The 22420-nt window shown below is 50.6% G+C and overlaps 1 protein-coding gene across 9 annotated transcripts; it reads left to right on the top strand.

The window, feature by feature from the left end:
* The first annotated feature begins 2506 nt into the window (after positions 1-2506).
* On the top strand, positions 2507-21331 carry ZMYM3 (zinc finger MYM-type containing 3). 9 transcript variants are annotated; one of them, XM_058536160.1, is made up of 25 exons: positions 2507-2550; positions 7814-8496; positions 9463-9506; positions 9829-9901; positions 10334-10628; positions 10861-11038; positions 11392-11610; positions 11901-12051; positions 12287-12402; positions 12563-12649; positions 12778-12928; positions 13172-13344; positions 13529-13694; positions 14354-14451; positions 14534-14696; positions 14972-15087; positions 15228-15402; positions 15585-15731; positions 16215-16318; positions 16656-16824; positions 17147-17298; positions 17885-17999; positions 18559-18813; positions 19628-19745; positions 19851-21331. In XM_058536160.1, exons 2-25 carry the CDS (start codon positions 7833-7835, stop codon positions 20041-20043), a joined length of 4122 nt encoding a protein of 1373 aa, XP_058392143.1. In that variant the 5' UTR covers positions 2507-2550; positions 7814-7832; the 3' UTR covers positions 20044-21331. The 9 variants fall into 9 exon arrangements, with proteins under 9 accessions (XP_058392143.1, XP_058392144.1, XP_058392142.1 ...); XM_058536161.1 differs by lacking the exon at positions 2507-2550 and adding an exon at positions 6398-6418; XM_058536159.1 differs by lacking the exon at positions 2507-2550 and adding an exon at positions 6892-7045.
* Positions 21332-22420: the final 1089 nt, after the last annotated feature.

Here is a 22420-nt window from a genome sequence, read left to right as displayed (position 1 = left end):
GTCAGTAGATCTCATCCCAACAATGGAATAGGATACTTGGGCATATACAGAAAGCTATGTTTTCGATATGTTTTCCCTATGTGACACTCAAGGGGTTGTAGGAAAGGTTTATGAGAGACTTCCCCAGATACACCAGTAATGGATATGGTGTTGAGGGAAAGCTGGGGGGGGGGGCCTGTCTGGTGTTTAGCACAGAATAAGTAGCTCCAATGTGAATTAGAAAGTCTATAAGTTTTCTTCCCATGGCAATTGTCACCCAAGGTTCCTTGTGAGAAATATCAATGATGCTAGTAGAATCTACAGGAGCCCCTGGGCCCCGTCATTCTCGGTCACTGTCAGCAAATTGGGATATCTGATTAGGCACACTGGTTTCCTCTCTCGACTTCTGAGAACGGTTGGGACATTCCCTTTTCCAATGGCCTTCCTGCTTGCAATAGGCACATTGCCTAGGTCCCAGAGTTGGGTACCCAGGAGGATTGGAAGAAGAGGGCCCTGGGGGTCTTACCCACGGTTGTCTGCCTCTTCCTGCAGGTGGTTGTGATTTCGGTTGATTGCCACTGATTGCTGCAGCAAGCAGGGCGGCCTGTTGTTGCATTTCCCATTGTTTCTGTTTTTCTTGTATCTGGTCCCAGCTGTTAAACACTTCAAAGGCAATCTCAACAAGTTGAGACATGGGCATCCCTAATCCCCCTTCCAGGCTTTGTAACTTTTTCCTTATATCAGGGGTACTCTGGCTGATAAAGTCATATTGATCAGTCTCATGTTATCTAGATGTTCCAGGTCAATATGAGTATACTTTCTGTAAGCCTCAAAGACTCTCTCTAGGAAGGTCGAAGGGTTTTCTTTTGGTCCCTTTGCACCCCCTGGACCTTATTTAGGCTCTTCAGTTTTGGGACCCCCTTCTGCATCTTGGTTATTAAGCATGCTTTGTAATGGTTTAAGCTTGCCTGATCTCCAGGGTCACTGGGGTCCCAGCCTGGCTCAACCCCAGGTATGGCCTGCACTGCTGGAACCCTGAGTGGATTGTTAGGTTGTAACTCATGAAGTCTCTCAGCCTCCTGATGAGCCTTGTCCAGTACCATCCTACGTTCCTCTGGAGTGAGGAGGGTATTCATGAGGGCCTGAATGTCAGCCCAGTTGGGGTTATGGGCCACTAAGATGGACGTAAATAAACCTTCCATCTTTTGGGGATCGTCTCAGTAGGCAGGCATGTTGTTTTACCAACTGTATAAGTCCTAAGTTGAAAAGGGGGAATGCACATACAAAAACCCTCTGGTCTGGCCTTGGTCATCAAGACCTGCAGGGACTTGCCTTAATGGGAATTGCCCTGCCTGGGGTGGAGTGCTCCCTGGGCCGAATTGAGTACCCTGATGGTTATGAGGAGGGGAAACCATTCCTTTCTGACTATTGGGTAAAGGGGGGTACAAAGCTAAGCCGCAGCTTCAGGGGGTTCATTGTGCCCTTCCTGGTCCTCTCCAACCATGCCCCCAGCATACATTGAGGCACTATGGGAGATAGCAAATGAGGAAGGACAAGGTCATCCTCTGACTTTGATTCTGGAAGGACAGGTTTTCTCTGTGGTCCCTCCCTCTGAATCATGATCTTACATCTCTTTTGCAAATTCTGATTTTGATATAAAGACATAAAAGATTGCACATAGGGGATCTTATCCCATTTCTCTTCCCTTTTATGGAATAGGTTTAATTGCAAGATGGTATCATAGTTCAAAGACCCATTCTCAGGTCACACCTCATTTGACCCCAATGAGTATTGGGGCTAGGCCATGTTAGAAAAGAAAATCATTCTTTTTTTCTTTATGGGCTTATAACTGAACATCACCCAATTTTGAAGAATGTAGCCCAATGGGCTGCAATTAGGTGTACCATTTACATTTCCCATTTTAGAAGAGCTTTTTCCTAGGTGGCCGCAACAAACAAGGTCTTTCTGGGGATGGTGTTTACATTCTGATAGTGTGGTGCTTGCAGGAACAACTTCCCCAAGAATGACCAGGGTTTCCTGTACATGTCCCGACACCAACAAAGTTCAGGCAAGTGAGCCCCAGAGCTACTGCTGCTGATTGCTTTGTTGTGAACTATGAAGGTTCAGTAAAGTATATTCTTTGGGGGGGGGTTCCCTATGAGGCCATTACACATCATGGGCAGATGCCCCAACACCTCTGTAAAGTCCCCAGTAACCTGGGAACGTCCCAAAGGACAGAGTCAGAAGACCCTCATAAAGTTAATTCCTAAAGGGAGTTTGTTATGGTCACCAAGAAACTCAGTCTCCAAATAGCCAATTCAATTTAGACAAGCAACATTAATACACAATAATACACAATACAGTTCTACCTATAACATAGATCAGAATGCTAGCCAGATTACCAACCAGGAGTACTCAGAACCAGATTACCAGGAGCAACTCATGAGTGAACCTTTTATTCTGTATCTAATTATCCCAGGTCCAGGCCCAAGATTCCGGACTCAGCTCACCATGATTCCCTAGAATACAAGTCAAACTTATATTTCCAGGGGATCAAACCAGAGAGACAAGGTAAGGGACAGTCGCTTTCTTAGTGTTACTCACCCAGAGACCTCTTGATCCAGAAGTGGTTTCTTTGCTCAAAAGTCAGAGTAGTGGGGCTAGCCTGGTGGCATAGTGGTCAAGTTCACGTGCTCCACTTTGGCGGCCCAGGGTTCACAGGTTTGGATCCCAGGTGTGGACCTATGCACCGCTTCTCAAGCCATGCTGTGGCAGGCACCCCACATATAAAGTAGAGGAAGATGGGCATGGGTGTTAGCGCAGGGCCAACCTTCCTCAGCAAAAAGAGGAGGATTGGCAACATGTTAGCTCAGGGCCAATCTTCCTCACCTAAAGTAAATAAAAAATAAAAAAGTCAAAGTAGCGCCGAAGAGCTGGTGGTGCTGCAGTGGGGAAGCAGCATCCCGAAAGTTGAACCTCTAGACTAAAACAGTCCAGGTGGCCACTCAGGGTTGACAACAAGGGCCAGTGCCCCACTGAGGGACCACCGAGCTTCAAGCAGGTGGTCAAGAGACCAAGAGTCCTTTTGTGGTTGCCAAATTTGTTACCAAGCAAAGGCTAGATGCCCAATGCACATCGAAGTCAATACTACAGCACCAGCTTTTGAGAGAAGAAAGAGCTTTATTGCATGGCCGATCAGCAAGGAGACACGAGGCAAGGCTGTCTCCCCAAGCTGAAGTGGGGACAGACTTTTAAGGAGTTGGGAGTGGTTATACAAAATGCTAACTTGGTGGAATCTGATTGGAGGGTGGGAGTGTAACAGTTTTATAAGTCCAACGTGCTACAAATCAAGGGACCCCTCGCTTCTTACTAGGTTCTTCATTCTGCATTTTCTTTACATTGAGTTTTGTAGTTGGGGAACTTTTGGTTCCTAGGCAGCTTGAGGTCATCTGAGGACAAGGTTTCCATCTTCTGAGCATGCTCCAGCTACATGAATTGCAGTTTTTGCTCGTTACCCCTGCAAAACAACTTTTGATACAACATTGTTATTGATATAGTAGGATATAAGAGGGCCAGTATGAACTGGTCTATGATGATTACAAACATATTGTACAAGATAATTCCAATTTTGTAAAAAATATGTATGCAAAAAAAAGGACTGGAAAGATATACATCAAAAAGAGTAGTGGTTATCTCCAGATGTAATAGGATATAAGTGATTATCGCTTTCTTCTTGAGACTTTCTATGCTTTCCAAAATTGTTGTAGCGAATATTTATTTAAAGTTTTGTATCAGAATAAAATGAAAGAGCTCTTACGAGGACAGGGACTGAGTTTTTACATGTCTTATAGTGCTTACAGCACTTTAGGGGTGCTTTACAAACAGTGAATAAGAAGGAACAGAACTGAATACTATGTCGCTGTAACTATGATAACGCTGAAAACAGGAGTGTTGAAATGCAGGCCACACTCTTACCTAACACCCTGTCCCCCCAATATCAGCCCATTCTATGTTAGAGCCTTTCATCTGTGGCTGATACATACTCAAACCTATCAATTGTGGGCACTCTTGGCTTAGTCAAAGACGAAAAATAAATTATTTATTTTAAAGATATGAAGGCTCCAAGCTGTGAAGTCCCAGACCACGTATGAAGTCAGATATATTTCTTTTATGATAATAGTAACCAGTATCTGTTAAACACCTGCTATATGTCAAGCAAGTGTACATCTCACTTAATCTTAATAGCATCCCTATGAGGTATTATTATCGCCAATATTTCCTTCCAGTCTTTTTCTATGCATACATGTACATAGAATTTCTCTACAAAGTTAGTTTCATATTTTAACTCCTTTTAAAAAAAATGTAACATTATATAACATTGTCAGCATGGCTTGACAAGTGGTGCATCGGTCCACGCCTGGGATCCGAACCTGTGAACCCCAGGCCGCCGAAGTGGAGCATGCAAACTTAACCGCTATGCCACCGGGCCGGCCCCTAGAGCAGTTTAGTTTACAGCAAAATTGAGCTGAAAGTACAGAGTTCCCACATACTGCCTGCCCCCCCAACCACCATGCACAGCCTCCCTTTGACTATCAACATCCCTCACCAGAGTGATACATTTGTTACACTCGATGAACCTACACTGACTTATCATTATCATTCAAAGCCCATAGTTTACATAAGAGTTAACTCTTGGTATTGTACATTCTATGAGTTTTGACAAATGTATAATAACATGCATCCACCATTATAGTATCATACAGAATAGTTTCACTACTCTAAAAATCCTGTGCTCTGTGTCATTAGTTTTTTAAAATGTAGTTGTTAATGACCACATCTGTTGTATGACTATAACCAAAATTGATTTAACCAATCCCCTATTATTGGACATTTAGATGGTTTTCTTATCTCTGTTTTAAAAATGAGAAAACTAAGACCTGGTGACTTGACAAGTGACTTGTCCAAAGTCAACTGGCTAAAAAGTGGGCAGAGTTGAGATTAGAATCCTGGTCTGTCTCTAGAACCCACACACTTTTATGCCACCACACTGCTTCTGAATTAATAATACACCATTAACCCCCCTTAGATGGTCTCCCCTCAACTTGAAACCAGGCATCCTCTACAAGAGCAGTCAAGGATCCAAGCATGTCTTGTGAGAAGGGCAGGCAATACAAAAGAAAGAGGTGGCCCAACTGAGATGGAACAAATTGAAAATGCAAAGGGAGGTACAGGGACATAGAAATAAGCAGAAGGTGGGAGATGGGTACACAGAATACTGGTTGAGATAAAGAGAAAGCTGAGTTTGGGAAACCTAAAGGGGAAAACTCTTGCTTTTATCTCTGTATATAGGAGAGAGCAAAGATAACCTCAAGGCCATGTGGGAAGTCAGAAAGGATAAGGTTTCTGGGAAAGTGAATGAGACAAGGAAGGATAAAACTCCCAAGGACCATAAGGCTAGGAGAGGCTTAGTGTGAGAAGGAAGAAAGGCCCAGAGCAAAGAGGCAGGCTAGAGTAGGCAATGGACACCAAACCCATAGTGTTCTTAAATCTGTGGCAGGGCTCCCTTCCAGCCTTAGCCTCTCTACTATCTCAGATATTAAGGGGGTCTCCAGCCCATAGGGGTTGGAGGGGGGAAGTGGGGAGCGGGGACTGTGAAGTGCTCTAACTATAATGGGGACTGAGAATGAATCCTGGCACACATTTTTTAAAGCCGAAGGCCTAATGCTAGTGCCCCCTCCCCCTACCCCACTTCTCTAGCCTCAACCTCAGCCACACCCACATGCTAAGGACCTTCCAGGAGGGGGAGCGTGTGCGCGCGCGCGTGCGTGCTCGTGCATATGAGAGGCAGAGAGACAGAGACGGAGACAAAAAGAGACCAGGAGAGAGAGTGCGCGCCAAGGAGCGAGACAGAGGGAGGAAAGAGACAGACGGGACAGAAAGAGAGAGGGAGGGAGGGAGAGGGAGAAGGATAAGGAGAGGGAGAGACAGAGACAGAGAAAGGAATAAGAGCTGTCGGCCTTGGTGAGGAAAGCTACTGAAGAGATAATAGAGAAAGCTCCTGCAGGAAGACTTAGGGAGAAGATCCCAGAACTTACCCTAAGACCGTTGAGGGAGTGGGGGAGTGTCTTTGCAGGACCTGGTTCTGGGGTCATCAGGCAGTAACGGTTACTGCATAGGCGTTGTCACTGAGCCAGAGCCATTTAACCCGCCCTAGGTGGCTGGAGACCCAGCTTAAGACACCCTACAACTGTGACTCCCAGAATGGTTAAGGGGGCCCGAGGCGGCAGACAAGGGGAGGAGGGGCACGTGAGGTCTGGGTCCCTGCCTCCCCCCACCCTCCGCTGTCACTCATTACCCCAACAGTCGCTCAGGGGGCGGGCCCCGGAGAGGTGGGGTTGGGGGAAGGGTAATCCTGGCAGGCGCCTGCTGCATGGCGTAGGTAGGGACTGCTGAGGGGGGCGGACGCTGGGGGGTTGAACACGAGTGGGAAACGAAGAGAGACAGGGGGAGGGGGAGGGGACCGGGAACCATTTGAATGAGAGGAGGGGATCACGGGTAGAGTGGGCTCCAGGAGGTAGGGCGGGCACGGGTGTGAAGGGGCCAGACTCTTGATCCAGGTAAGGGAAGCGGGTGCGTAGATCTGTTTTTTATGGGTTAGTGTACTCGGCCCTTCGGTGGAAAGGGGGTGCCGCCTTTCCCGGGGGCGGCCTTCAAAGCTCCAGAGGCTATCTTTTCCTCCTCAACTAACGGGGCCCCGGGCGGGGGCTCAAGCTCCATCTCCAACGACTGTGCTCCACTCCGCAATTTCCAGGCGGCCACTGGGCTGGGAGTCTCGCGCCGGGGGCCGGCGCTGTCTCGCGAGCCCCCTCCTCGAGCCAGCCAATGGGGTTGGTTGCTGGCGCCGCCCGCCCGCCTGGTGCAGAGCGCTGGGCGCTGTGAGCGGCGCTGCCATTTAAAGGGGCCGCGACCCCTGTCCCGGCTGCTAGGGAGGGAGGTGGAGAAGGAGCGCGGGGCCGTCGCTGTCTGCAGTTCTAGGCTTGTAGCCGTTACACTAACCCTGCCTCAGGTAGGGGTCGGGCCTAATCCAGCCGAACCGAACCTGCAGGCGGGATCTCGCAGTAGTTGGGAGGGGGGTCTGAGGAGAGATCGTAGCTCCAAAATGTCTTCCTGTAAATGCCTGAGGTGGGGGGTGGGCAACAGGAGAAGGAGGAACTGGAGGAGCAATGGGAAAGGGGGACGGAGCTGAGGAAGTGGGCGACCCTGAAAGGTAACTGGGGGGAGGAGGGGTTAGGAAGGGCAGTTTGTGGGGGCGAGGGAAGGGCTGAGGGAGGACCATACAACGCGGGTTGGGGGGGTGGGGGGGTGGGGCCAGACAGGAGTGGGTTAAAGACTGAGAAGCTGGGGGGCTCTAGGACAGAGGGGAGGGGATAGAAACTGAGATCGCGGGGGCAGGAAAGGCTCCTGGTGGCGCCGGCCCTGGGAGACTCTAAGGGGGTGTTCAGCCCGAGTTGGGGGTGGTAAAAGGTAAGGGGGGGAGGGGAACTGGGAGTTGCAGTGGGGTGGTGGGGGCAGGCATGCGGGTGGGACGACCGACTGCCTGGCGACTGTGGGCACAGGGCCAAGGTGGGAACGCCTCTCCCCACAGGGGGCGCTGTATGTGGGGGGGAGGGGGGAGTGGTCATTTGGACTAAAGCCTGTGGAAATGCTTGTCGGTTGTGGTGGGGCTGCCCATAACAAATCCAAGTGGTTGATGGGGTGTGTCCCAGAGCCAATATAAGAAGGAATTCTGGCGAAGACCACCTCTTCTGCCCCCTCTTCTACCCCTAATCTACAGCCCATATCCAGTCATCCTCATGGACCCCAGTGATTTCCCCAGTCCGTTTGACCCATTGACCCTGCCAGAGAAGCCCCTGGCTGGAGACCTTCCAGTAGACATGGAATTTGGAGAGGATCTACTGGAATCCCAGACTGCCCCAACTCGAGGATGGGCCCCCCCTGGCCCTTCTCCATCTTCAGGAGCCCTGGACCTGCTTGATACTCCTGCTGGCCTGGAAAAAGACCCTGGAGTCCTGGATGGAGCCACTGAGCTGCTGGGGCTGGGGGGGCTGCTCTATAAAGCCCCCTCCCCCCCAGAAGTGGACCATGGTCCTGAGGGGACCCTTGCATGGGATGCAGGCGATCACACCCTAGAGCCTGGACCAGGGGGTCAGACCCCTGAGGTGGTGCCACCTGACCCAGGGGCTGGGGCACATCCTTCACCGGAGGAGCTACTAGAGCCTTTAGCTCCAGATTCTCCAATAACCTTGCAGTCCCCCCATATTGAAGAGGAGGAGACCACCTCTGTAGCTACAGGGAGAAGGGGCTCCACTGGGCAGGAAGAGGAGCTTCCCCAAGGGCAGCCACAGAGCCCAAATGGCCCCCCCAGCCCTTCAGTGGGAGAGACTCTAGGGGATGGAATCAGCAGTTCTCAGACCAAACCTGGGGGCCCTAGCCCCCCTGCACACCCTTCCTTACCAGGTAGGTTGCCTAATCAGCTGGAGAATTGAGGGTAAGGGTAAGGAGGGGTGGCTGTATGTTTGGGAAAGGAGTAGGGGAGGAGGAGGAGGGTGGAGAGATAAGAGTAGGGATGTGTATGGAGAAGGAGTTGGGGGTTTGGAAGGGAGGAGTGGAGGGTGGTGAAGAAAATTAAGGAAAGTAGGGGTGGGGGAAGCTCAGCAGCTGTGGGGGAGAAATAGGGGTGAGGTTTCAGGGGGTGGGTTGGGAAGAGTGGATTTGGTGAGACAGATTCCCTTTTTTTTTTACCCCAGTGGGCTTTTGGTGCCAGGGTCCGTCCTTCAGGATTTGGGGGGAGACCAGGCTTCTTGGTTCTAAGGTTTTTCCAACTGTTTTGTTCTAGATGAAAGTGGGGTTTCTGGGTTTGATGAATGATAACTAGGTTTGGAGCCACCAACAGCATAGTAGTTTCAAGGGAATGATAGAAATGCAGGGCCTAGGATTGTGTCTCTGATAGGGGGGAGACAGCCTAGACTTGAGAGGCTCTCATTTCTCCTCTGTGCTGCCTAGTGGTATGCCTCTCCCAGGCTGCAACACAGGGTCTTAGGGCTTATATAACCGCCTGAGTCCAGGGGAACCTACCCATTCATTAATGCTTCCTTTTCCCCTTGCTATCCTTGGGTGCTTGCATTTGTTTTTGTTGGTAAACTATAAATTCTCGAGGAAAGGTGTTAATTTGACTCTCAGTGATTGGGACAGAAAGCTGGTGGGAAGGGTAGGATTTTTTTTTTTCATGGAGAATAGCTTCCCCCACCCCACCTTAGTGCAAAGTAGGTAACCCTGAAAGGGGCCCCAAGAAGCCACAGGCACTCAAGTTTTCCCTTTCAGTTTTGAGTAAGTTCTTCCCCAGGAATGGAGGCGGGGGTTGAGCCAGGGAGGGGGTGGTGAGGGCAGGCTCAAGATTTAGGCTGCTTTTTGCTTCCTTTGCAGGAGATGGCCTGACTGGGAAGGCAAGTGAGAAGCCGCCTGAAAGGGTGAGGGGGGAGGGGTTTGGAAGGAGTCTGGTTCCCCCTATAGCTCTGGGAAGGACAGACCCTTCATTTTCCCTCCCAGATGTTGTTCTGTGGAGGGTGTGTGTGAGGAGAGTTAGGAGGAGGGAGGGAGCCCTTATGTCTACTGCTTCTTAAGGAGAAAGTCCAGCCTCCTTTTTATCCCTCCTCCTAAGGGCTGGGCCAAGGGTCCCTACTCTTTTCCCCCTCCCATCTCTGTATCCCCCCACCCAAACCCTGTACTAGTGCAGCTGGCCCTTTATCCTGCCCCTGGTGTCAGCTTTCCTCCCCTCCCCATGTTTCCAAGGTACAGAAGAGAAGCGAGCGCGTTAGAAGAGTAGAGCCTCCAAAACCTGAGGTTGTGGATTCCACTGAGAGCAGTGAGTAGGACTTGAGGAAGTGTGACCAAGTGGGATGTGGCAGGCCTTGGATCTCCTGGCTCCTGTAGTGTGGAGCCATACGGAGTGTGAAGCGCCTGTCTCTGCTCTGGGTTGGCATGGGAACCAGGGGCAGTGGGGAAATTGAAAACAAGAGCAGTGAGAATGGAGTTTCCTGTTTCAGCTTTGCCATCCCTGTCCCCGCATCTTCTCACTTAGAGCCCTCCCTTCCTCTCCCTGGGATATTACAGAGTAACTAAGGGGGAGTGACACCAGTGGCTTAAGATACCCATGAAAGGGCGGGGGAAGGGGTTGTAAAGGCAAGAACTATGGGGATGGGGATCCCAGTATCAGCTGAGCTATCTGTTGGTCTGGGGATGGTTGGAGACCTGGTCCGGTAGCCTTTTCTCACTGCCCCTCTCCCCACTTCCTCAGTTCCAGTGTCAGATGAGGATTCTGATGCCATGGTAGATGACCCCAACGATGAAGACTTTGTGCCATTCCGGCCCCGGCGCTCTCCTCGCATGTCCCTACGCTCAAGCGTGGCACAAAGGGCTGGGCGCTCTTCGGTAGGCACCAAGATGACTTGTGCACATTGCCGGACACCACTGCAGAAGGGGCAGACGGCCTACCAGCGCAAGGGGCTGCCTCAGCTCTTCTGCTCTTCATCCTGTCTCACCACTTTCTCCAAGAAGCCCTCAGGCAAAAAGACCTGTACCTTCTGCAAGAAGTATGTGAGGGTCCCAGGGTGTGGGGAGGGCAGAGATCAGGCCGGGAATAACGGGTGGAACAGAGACTGTGTTGGCAAGAACCTAGCAGAATGGAACTGGGAGAGAGGGTCAGTTTAGGGAGATGATCCAAGAGTATTCGGCTCTGTGGTCATTGATCTCAGAGGAAGGGCAGAAGCTGATAAAATGAGAGGGTGGTACTGAGTGAATATTCAAACCCGTTCCCACCTCCAGGGAGATCTGGAACACCAAGGACTCAGTTGTGGCGCAGACTGGTTCAGGAGGCTCCTTCCATGAGTTCTGCACGTCTGTCTGCCTCTCCCTGTATGAGGCCCAGCAGCAGCGCCCGATCCCCCAGTCTGGGGATCCCGCCGATGCCACTCGCTGCAGCATATGCCAGAAGACTGGAGAGGTGAGGAAGCTCGATAGGGGCTGATGTACAGAGCCTGGCCAGCCCTGACCTGCCCCTGCAATCCTGGGGCTGCAGGGGCCAGGCCCTGTGGAAGAGGGGGGTGGGGAGGAAAGGCAGCCATCGTGAGGGAGCGTGTTCAAGGATAGAGCTTCTCCAGGTTTTGTGCAGCTGGCCTTCCTTGCCTCCCAGGACCTCACCATCAAGTCGGCAGCCTGATGTGCAGGTTGGGTGGTCCCTGGGCCCACTGTCTGTTGTGAAGGTCTAGGGTGAAGTGGGGTGGGCCGTCCTTGCATTGGGGTGGGTGGTGGTGGTTAGGCCCTGGCTCAGGGTGTGTGTGTGTGTGTGTGTGGCAGGTCCTGCATGAGGTCAGCAATGGCAGCGTGGTGCACCGGCTCTGCAGCGATTCTTGCTTCTCCAAATTCCGGGCCAACAAGGGACTGAAAACCAACTGTTGTGACCAGTGCGGGGCTTACATCTACACCAAGACCGGGAGCCCTGGGCCTGAGCTCCTCTTCCACGAGGGCCAACAAAAGCGGTTCTGCAACACAACCTGCTTGGGGGCGTACAAGAAGGTGGGGCCGAGGGAGTAGTACATTAGAGGGCTGTGGAAGGGGGTGCGGTTCCTGGGTGATAAATAAAGGTGCCTGATGGGTCGAGGGCTGGGAGGAATAAAACAAATAAAAGGGGTTTCAATTGTATCTGTTATGTTTTATTTTTGAAGCTGGCTGGTGGATACACAGGTCTTTGTTATATCATCATCTATACTTTTTTGTATGCCTGAAATATTTCATGTTTTAAAAATTTAAAAAATAAAAGTGAAGGGACAAATCCAGCCTCAGCCTCTCCTTCCCCATCCTCACAGAAAAACACACGTGTGTACCCCTGTGTCTGGTGCAAGACCCTGTGTAAGAACTTTGAGATGCTATCACATGTGGATCGTAATGGCAAGACCAGCTTGTTCTGTTCCCTGTGCTGCACCACCTCTTACAAAGTGAAGCAGGCAGGGCTCACTGGTAGGTGCAAAGCCCTCTTCTCTGAGACCCCTGCTGGCCTTCTTTCTACCTCCCATACTCCCCTCTTCTAAAGTAATCCCTGCTGCCCGACCTCAGCCCCAACCACATCTTCCCGTGGATTTCCTGTTCCATCTCTGCACTGCCTTACACCTTCTGTGTGCTCTCTCTCTCTTTCTCTCTCTCTCTCTTTCTCTCTCTCTTTCTCTTTCTCTTTCTCCCTTTCTCTATGCCCCAGGCCCTCCCCGACCCTGCAGCTTCTGCCGCCGCAGCCTCTCTGACCCCTGTTACTACAACAAGGTTGATCGCACAGTCTACCAATTCTGCAGCCCCAGCTGCTGGACCAAGTTCCAGGTACTCCAGACCCTGGACCAGGGATAAAGGGTGTGGCGACATAGAGAGGGTATGAGAATCGGGATAGGTAGGCCTGGGCAGGGCAAAGAACAAGCCTAACTTCCCCTCCCCACCACCACACACATCTTGCCCCTCCCTTACTTGTCTTCCTTCCCTCCAGCGCACAAGCCCTGAGGGGGGCATTCACCTGAGCTGTCACTACTGCCACAGCCTCTTCAGTGGCAAGCCTGAGGTCTTGGACTGGCAGGTAAGACCCCACCCCTACTCACACCTTGCCACACAACCAGACCTCTGTCTGAAGGGGTCCTTCCACTTGGCTCTCACCGAGTCCAGATGTCACAGCTCTGTCCTCCCCGCCCTGTGCCCTCATCCCAGGACCAGGTGTTCCAGTTCTGCTGCCGTGATTGCTGTGAGGATTTCAAGCGGCTTCGGGGTGTGGTGTCCCAGTGTGAGCATTGCCGACAGGAGAAGCTCCTACATGAGAAACTCCGATTCAGTGGGGTGGAGAAGAGCTTCTGCAGCGAAGGTAAGGAATGGGGCAGGGGCAGAAGGCCCTGTACCTCACGGCTGGGGAGAATGGTTGGGAAAGGAGGAAGGCTTGGAATGCAGTCCATAGGGCAAGGGCCTTCTGCTCAGGGTGCTCTACCCCCGTCAATCCTATGGCTTTGGGTGCGAGAGGCTGTTAGAGGTTTCAGGTGTACCACTTTGAAGAGGTCGGGTCTCATGCCCGTGGAGATCTCCGGACCGCTCCCTCTTGCCCTCTTTCCAGGCTGTGTGCTGCTGTACAAACAAGACTTCACTAAGAAGCTGGGATTGTGCTGTATCACTTGTACTTACTGCTCCCAGACCTGCCAGCGTGGAGTCACCGAGCAACTGGATGGCAGCACCTGGGACTTCTGCAGCGAGGACTGTAAGAGCAAGTACCTACTGTGGTACTGCAAGGTAAGGGGGCGACATGTTAGAGAAGAGGGAAGGGTGGCAGGGAGCATGGGCTGTTGTGCTGCGATCTCCAGGGAGGGGGCTCCAGCTGGCCCAGCCTCCAAGGGGAGCAACATGGCTTATCCCAAGGCAAAGGGCTGAGGCCATTTTAGGGAGGCAGGTCTGACCATCCTTTTGACACCCTCAGGCTGCGCGGTGCCATGCCTGTAAGCGCCAGGGAAAGCTGCTGGAGACCATCCACTGGCGTGGGCAGATCCGTCATTTCTGCAACCAACAGTGTCTGCTGCGCTTCTACAGCCAGCAGAACCAACCCAACTTGGATACTCAGAGTGGGCCTGAGAGCCTCCTGAACAGTGAGTCCCAGCCAGGGGGCACATTCTGTTAGAACTGGCCTGGACTCTTCTAATCCTGGGCCCAGCCCCTCTCTTCTTCTTCTTTTGCTTTCACCTATCCCTGGCCAGAGCTCCTGGCACTGTGTTCTCTTTTAGCTTTTGGACTGTGCAGGTAATAGGGGGAGTCTTGTATAAAGGTTCTTAGAGTTAGAGTCTACTGATTTTCTATAAAGGATGTATTTTTAGGGAATGAGTTCTTACCCAGATAGGATGGGGCATGTGGGGGCTGTGGTTAGTTTTCAGAGAGAAGGAAGTATCAGCGTAAGCTCTACCTTTAGTAAGACTGAAGACTGTTGTTGTTTCTAGAATGTTACCCTGGCCCCTCTGCCACTCCAGCGGTACCAAACTCCTGAGGACCATCTAAATGGAAGGTCTCAAATTATGGATTATTGGGGAAACTGTAGTATTTTTCATTCTTCTTGGCAGCCAGGAGCAAAGAATCTTCTTGGCCGCTGTTGCCGGTGCCTAGAGAAGAGTAGATCTGAGGTGGTGTGGAGGAGAAATTCTAGACTTCTCATTCACATTTAGTGTACCTCTTAATGAAGCTCTCCTGGAACAGGGGTGAGGAAAACGGAGAGCTGGTTTCTCACATGAGAGCATTCATTTGTTTTGATCTACAGGTCAGTCTCCTGAATCGAAGCCCCAGACACCCTCTCAAACCAAAGTGGAGAATAGCAACACCGTGAAGACCCCAGAGGAAAATGGGAATCTGGGCAAGGTCAGGGCACAAGCCGAGGGGGAGGATGGTCTCAGAGGAGGGTACCACAGTTGGCAGCACTAACGTTCCTTTGTCTCTGCAGATCCTTGTGAAGACCCGATCTGCTCCCGCTGCTCCCACCCCTCCTCCACCCCCACCGCCCCCAGCAACACCCCGCAAAAACAAAGCTGCCATGTGTAAGCCACTGATGCAGAATCGGGGGATCTCCTGCAAGGTGGAGATGAAATCCAAAGGGAGTCAGACAGGTGAGCCAGGGTACCTGGATGCCACAGGCTGTATTCCATAGTCCTAGGCCTCCAGCCCTGTGCCTGGGAGCTGGACAAGGGGGTTTCTTAGGTGGCTGAAATATCATGTGTATTATTGTCCTAGAATCAGAGAATTGTCTCTCAACATTTGGCTCAAGAGCAGTTTGTGACACTGAGCATGTGTTAGAGCTTTTGAGGGTGACAAGCAAGCATCAGGTCCTGGGTCAGGTGTCACCTGTCTAGCAGGGGCTCTGAGAAGACCCCTCTCTTGTCAGCAGAAGAGTGGAAGCCACAGGTGATCGTGCTACCCATCCCAGTGCCCATCTTTGTGCCAGTGCCTATGCATCTGTACTGCCAGAAAGTCCCGGTGCCTTTCTCAATGCCTATCCCGGTAAGTTTCCTTGCCCTTCCTGGCAGGATCCTCCTTTACCGTTCCAGGATTGAGACCTACCCCTCACCCTTACTCTCACCAGCTATCCCTCTCATCCACTGGTGTGGTTCTTGATGTGTAGTTGGGATTTGTGCCTCCAGGTGCCTGTGCCCATGTTCCTGCCCACTACCTTGGAGAGCACAGACAAGATTGTGGAGACTATTGAGGAGCTGAAGGTGAAGATCCCTTCCAACCCTTTGGAGGCCGACATCCTGGCTATGGCAGAAATGATTGCAGAGGCTGAGGAGTTAGACAAGGCCTCATCTGACCTTTGTGGTATGCCATGGACAGCAGCGATGAGGGAGACAGGGCGCTACCAGTCTGTCTCTGCCTAAGGGGTGGAGAATGGTGATCTTGGTGCCTAGCGGGATGGGGAAGTCATTGGGATTAGCCCCTGAAAGCCTGTGAGGGTGCTAGGCAGGAGCTGCAGTGACTAAGCCAACGTCTCTGCTTTCCAGATCTTGTGAGCAACCAGAGCGCAGAGGGACTTCTGGAAGACTGTGACCTGTTTGGGCCGGCTCGAGATGATGTCCTGGCCATGGCTGTCAAGATGGCCAATGTCTTGGATGAGCCTGGGCAAGACTTGGAAGCGGATTTCCCCAAGAGTGAGTAGGATTCGAGGCGTGCCCACTGAGTACAGTAGCTTTTGTGCCATCAGGAAAGCAGTGTTCCTTGTGACCCTGAGTATGACCCTAAATAGTGCTCCTTATGACCGTGCGACAGAGGACTCTCACAGGGAGTAGTGCCAGAGATGCTGGGACAGGTGCACTATTTTATACTTGAGTCTTGTTTTTTTTGTGTGTTTGTGGTTTTTTAAAAATTTTTGTGGTAAAAAACACATAACATAAAATGTACCATCTTAACCATGTTTCAGGTTAAGATGAAACCTTACAAACATTCCCATTGTTGTGAGTTTTTGTGTGCCTCTGAGCATGTTCTTGGTATAGCTTTGCTGGTTCCTGTTGAGTACAACGAAGCGGTCTGGGAGGCTCATCTCAGGGCAAGTAGACAAGTAGCAGAGTGGGGTGGGAAGACTACAGGGTTGAGATCTTAAAAAATTGATTTCTTCTTCCTTTCCTCTCTAACAGATCCTTTGGACATTAACCCCAGTGTAGACTTCCTCTTTGATTGTGGCCTGGTAGGGCCTGAGGATGTGTCTACTGAACAAGACCTACCCCGAACCATGAGGAAGGTGAGTGCTGGGGCTGCTGTATTGACAGAAGAGTGATGGAGGCTCTAAGAGCAGGATGTGGGGGACACTCTTGTAGCCAAGTCAGCAGCCTTAGTTTGACCTTCTCTGACCTCCTTTCTCCACCACTGTGAATACTGATATATAGCCAAACTTTGCTCTCTTCCAGTTCAAAGGTCATCAGAGCTGTTCCTGGGAATCTGTGCTATGGAAGCTTGCTGTGTTCTTACATCAGTCCCCTCCCCCCACCTCCTGCCCCAGTGGTAAACACTGTCCTGACTAGCTCCCACGGTGCCCCTGGCCTTACCTCTGCCCCCTTCTCCCTTCTCTTCCCCTCCAGGGTCAAAAGCGGCTGGTGCTTTCGGAGAGCTGTTCCCGAGACTCTATGAGCAGCCAACCTAGCTGTACTGGACTCAACTATTCATACGGTGTCAATGCTTGGAAGTGCTGGGTGCAGTCAAAATACGCCAATGGAGAAACCAGCAAGGGTGATGAGCTGCGCTTTGGCCGTAAGTTCCTAAGTACCGAGGGGAGGGAGGCAGGAATGGGGAGGAGGAGGGGAAGGGGAGAAAGGGCAGGGCTGTGATTCAGCTAAAGATGTCTAGGAGTGATAAGGCTGTGATCACTTAAGGGTGTCCTGTGAAGATGGGGAAGAGTTGTAGAATAAGTGGAGATGCTGTTGAGGTTTCAAGGCTGAGGGCTCTTTTTGTAATTGGTGGGTTTATTGTGGAGCTGGACATGACTAAGGGATGAAGGGGTTAATGGAGTGAAATGAAATTCTCCATGTGGAGTTTCCTTAATCCCATCCACCTTCACTACATATCACTGCAGCCAAACCTATGCGTATCAAAGAGGATATTCTGGCCTGCTCAGCTGCTGAGCTCAACTATGGTCTGGCCCAGTTTGTGAGAGAAATCACTCGACCCAACGGCGAACGATATGAACCTGACAGTATCTATTACCTGTGTCTCGGCATCCAACAGGTACCCTTTGCACACTGCCTCACTTGCTGTCACTCTCAGCACAGCAGGCAGGGTCCCACAGAAATGATTCTATCCTACTCCCTCTTCCTCATCTTATCTCCTACCCTGAGCAGGCAGCTTGCCTTTCATCTGCTACTCCAGACAGGACAAGATATGTCAATACTCTTCTAAAATCAAAGCTGCATTCCAGGACTGTTGGCCAAGGAGCAGTCTTCATTGCTCTCTGGGTCCCCATTGTAATCCTCAAACCCATTCTAGGAGGGGAGGGATGGGTAGAGCTGGGCTCCTTGAGTGGTAGGGTAATGTTTAGTTCCCACTGGGAGCCATGCATTACCTAACAAGAGGTCTGGGCTTGTGAAGAACCAACTGTGACACATCTCCAAGCCACCTCCTCTTTCAGCAAGGCCTCAGTACCTCAGAGTTGTAGGTGTACCTGCGGAAAAGCACTCTGGGTCATCTAATCAAGGAGTTGTCTCCTAATTGTCTCCTAATTATCAAGGTCACCACGCCTGGGGCTTTTGGCATCATTGTCGTTCCTCTAGGACCTAGAGTCTAGCTTTATGTGTATCTGTTTTTCTTTCTCCAGTACTTGCTGGAAAATAACCGAATGGTGAACATTTTCACGGACCTTTACTACCTGACTTTCGTTCAAGAACTCAACAAGTCTCTGAGTACCTGGCAGCCCACACTCCTCCCCAACAGTAAGGGACAGGGACTTAGGAACCCCTATGTCCTGTCCTCCATTCTTCCAACATACCATTCCAAGAGTCCTGGGCTCTTCGGTCTGCTGCTCTTCACAAAGGGTCTGAGGGCAGGAGCACGTAGCTGGGTGTCTCAGGGTTTAGAGCTAGAGGAGCCGGAGCCCCTGTCCTTGAAGATGAGGAGGGGATAAGGACTCAGGTCTGAAGAACTATGTCTGGGACCAGACAAGGTGGCCTGCATTTGGGTGGTAATTGAAGGCAAGAAGGAAGAAGTTGTGGGACTCCTCAAGGTTTACATCTACCTGCCTATAATTTGAGGGTGGTGAGAGAAGCTCCAAATGCAGGTGGAAACTAGGAAAAACAATCCATCAAACAAAACAAAAGCAAACCATCCAGCCCTACTGCGTAGTATAGTAGGATGTCGGGGTTTTTTATGCAACGGTCGCTTACCAAATGAGTATGGTGTGGTAAATGCTGTGAGCAGGACACGTGGGATCAGAAGTGGTTGGGTTTGGGTAGGCGATCACTCCTAACCGGCTTCTCCGCTTGACCATTGCAGATACGGTGTTCTCCCGAGTGGAGGAGGAGCACCTCTGGGAGTGTAAGCAGCTGGGAGTGTACTCGCCCTTTGTCCTTCTCAACACCCTCATGTTCTTCAACACTAAGTTTTTTGGGCTGCAGACAGCTGAGGAACACATGCAACTTTCCTTCACCAATGTGGTGCGGCAGTCCCGCAAGTGTACCACCCCTCGGGGCACCACCAAGGTGGTGAGCATCCGCTACTACGCCCCAGTCCGCCAGAGGAAAGGGCGAGGTACGAGGCTGCCCCTTGCTTTGCTTTTCCCCCCTCTCTGCTTTCCCCTTCCATGCTCCACCATAACTGCCAGGTTGGCCCTCTCCTTTGCCACTAGCTTCCCTATCCTTCCATTCCTGCATTTGCAAAAAAATGTGAAAACAGCCAGTCCTTCAATCTGATGGACAGTGGCTGTTGCATCAATAGGAGGTCACCTAGCTGCCTCTTTCCTGCTTTTCCTCGTCTCAAGGCAATTTACTTACTTGCCTACTTTTTGGGGGGTTGGTGGACAGGTAGGAAGCTGTTGGGTGTGTTTGGCTCTGGGGGAGAGTTGACAGGGTGAATAATAGGCTTTCTATAGTTCTTTGCTGTTGGGCGTAACAGGAACCGCACCTTGGTTTCCATTCTGACCCTAGAATCCTGTCGCATCTGAGAGCAGTTCCCAAGGTCCCTTTTCTGGACCTGAGCCTCTACCTGTACTAATGTGCTGGGGGCTGGGGCCATCACTGTTTCTCCCGGAAGGCAAGCCAAACCTTACAATAGAGTCTGTTTTGTCAGTTTGTTGGTATAACTTCTGAGATCACCTCTTCAGGAAATCAACTTGGCAGAGATTATAAAGAGAGACTCCAGCAGTGAGAATCAGGGAGGACTGCAGAGCATAACCCTTAAGGACATTTGGTTGGTGTGGGGAGACTGACCGACCCTTCTGCCTTTATGTCTTTATGAGAGTGTATTTTGAGTCCTGAGGCCTACCCCCTGTGCCCTGGGTTGTGCTCGTGGAGGTGGCTCGTTGCGACTGTGCTTTTTATGAGTCTAGGTCATTTGCCTCCTCTAGACACGGGTCCTGGGAAACGGAAGAGAGAAGACGAAGCCCCTATCTTAGAGCAGCGTGAGAACCGCATGAATCCCCTCCGCTGCCCTGTCAAGTTCTATGAATTCTATCTCTCAAAATGGTGAGTTGGTGGGTTTGCAGGAATGGCATTAGGACGGGGACCCAAGGGGTCTACTTTGCCTTGGTACTGATCTTTGTCCTACCACCCCTACCCCCACCATTGCAGTCCTGAAAGCCTCCGGACTCGCAACGATGTGTTCTACCTACAACCTGAGCGGTCCTGCATCGCTGAGTCACCTCTCTGGTATTCTGTGATCCCCATGGACCGCAGCATGTTGGAGAGTATGCTTAATCGCATTCTGGCTGTGCGTGAGATTTACGAGGAGCTGGGTCGTCCTGGAGAGGAAGACCTGGACTGAGCGCGTGTGCTGTCTGTATCCATCTTTCACACCAGTGTCTGTCCTGTGGCACATCCCACAGGGCGACTGGCCCAGGAACCAATGCTACTCATTCTGAAGGGCCCTGACTGCCCTTTTCTACTCATCCATTCCCTGCCTTCCCTAGGAACCCTTGGCTTTTACCTTCTTCCATACCACTTGACAACCATGGGGCTGCAGTCCTCTGTACTCAAGGGCTGGTCTCCCGGTGATGGGCAAAAACCACCTAGGCCATTTTCTTTGTGCTTCAGAGTAAACCCCTTCTCCTGGGGCCAGACTCTAGATGGAGTGTTAATAGCTCTGGTGATCCTGTTGGCTTTGGGTTTCCTGACCCATCCCACATAGGTAAAGCCCCTTGTTCCTAGGTTTGGCCAAGGGAAGAACCCAGCTGCCTTCTCTGCCCTGTGCCCACTCCCTTCTCTACTTTTCCCCAGCACCATACTCAAGAGTCTTGTATGAAAGATATGAAAGAAACTATGGAATTAATGAGGGGACCTTTTACCTAAAACACAGAGCTTGGACACTCTTCCCCTCCCATGAGATAACTGGTTGTTGGAACCTCCTCGCCACCTTGTTCCCCCTCCCCACCCCCGTAAGCACCAACCCTTGGTGCTGCAATTTAAAAAACTTCCAAATGCTTTCTTTTCCTCAAAGGCAGAGAATGACTCTAAGTATGGGGAGCAGACTCCTGTCCCCTTGGTTTATGTGTTTGTCTCTCTCTGCCATCTTAGGTTGGCATGAGCCATGGTGTCAACATGCTTAGCCCCCTTCTGTAACTGCCTCCCTTTAGTTCAATGGACAGAATTCCCAAGGCAAAAACTACCTTCTGACTTGGGTTGGGGCTGGGTTCCCCACTCTTGTTCTTCCCCCATCATAAGAGCCAGGCCAAGCCTGTGGGGGCCCCGGGTCATGCAGAGTGGGATCTGTGGTCAAAAGATAGGTGATGAGCTGTGGGCATGGGTCCTGCCCCCACTGCCTACATGTGCTTCTCTCTTCCCCATCTTGCCTTTGTAGTTCCAGAAAACTATTAGAGACTGGCAAAGGGGGTACCCAGTTCTTTCCCTGTTGGCTTTGCTGTTCCCCAGCCTCCTTTTTGTGTTTTTATAACTGTCACCAGTTTAGCCACTGTTTAAATTGTATATATTGTCCTGAGGCGCCTGGCCTGTCCCTTCAGTGAGCCATGCCCACCCTTGTGTTGTAGTGAGAAGCTGTTGTCACGACTAACCTTCTGTCTCTGGAATTGTTTGTTTCAAATAAAGAGTTAAAATAGTCTTTTGCCTTCTCTGGTGGGGGGGAGCAGTGTTTGGAGGGGTGAGGGATATGGAGGAGCGATGCTAGACAACTCCACATCTCTCAAGGTGTAAAGAAGTGAGGTGTCCCGCCTCAGTTTGAGAATCATTTTTACCCACCTGACTGAATGAATCCACTAGGAATATGGTACTTTTTATAACAAGTTTCCAAACACTTAAGGGAAAAAATTTATTCAACAACTATCTATTAAGGACCTACTATGTTTAAGGACCTAGATTACATGCTTCAGAAAAGATGAAGATTATTTAGACCAGGATCCTATCTCTAGCAGGCTCCCTGGCTAGAGGGGAGGCAGACCAGTGCACAGTTAGTTGTAAGACAGACAGAATGAAATAAATAGTGCTATGGGAGAGCAGAGGAATGAGGAACTCATTTCACGTTTATAGAGAGGTTGCGTGTGAGTTCACTGAGGGGCAGAGTTTTTTGGGTGTTCTTTTGCTGGGGCGTGGGGACAGGAGGAGGTTGGTAGCAAGTTGAGGTTTTGATCACATTGGGTTCGAGACTCCACTGAGACATCCATGTGGTGGAGTGTGCAATACTCAAAGGCATAGCAGAAAGAACACCCAAACTTGAGTTTTTAATCATAGCTCTGCCACTAAAACTTGGGCAAGCCTATCTTCTTGAGCCTCACCTAAAAAATACATTCATATCCTGCCTTTCTCACAGAATTGTTGTGAGGGTCAGATGAAAAAATGGATATGAAAGAGCAATATTGATGCTAGATGTTACCATATTTACTAGACAGTTGGAAATGTGGGTCTGAGGCTTAGAAGAGAGATGATGTGTCTTTTTTTCCAGCTTTATTGAGATATAATTGACGTATAACATTCTGAAAGTTTAAGGTGTACAACATATTGATTTGATGCCTTTATATATTGCAAAATGATTACCACCATAGCGTTAGATAACACCTCCATCCCATCACATAACTACCATTTCTTTTTTGTGGTGAGAATATTTAAGATCTACCCTCTTAGCAACTTTCAAGTATACAATACAGTATTATTAACTATAGTCACCTTGCTACGTTATATCTCCAGAAGTTATT

This window comes from Diceros bicornis, chromosome X, assembly GCF_020826845.1.
Source record: "Diceros bicornis minor isolate mBicDic1 chromosome X, mDicBic1.mat.cur, whole genome shotgun sequence".
In the NCBI taxonomy this organism is placed as follows: Eukaryota; Metazoa; Chordata; class Mammalia; order Perissodactyla; family Rhinocerotidae; genus Diceros; species Diceros bicornis.
The sequence above is the reverse complement of the archived record's forward strand: the minus strand, read 5'-3'. Positions and strand labels throughout refer to the sequence as shown.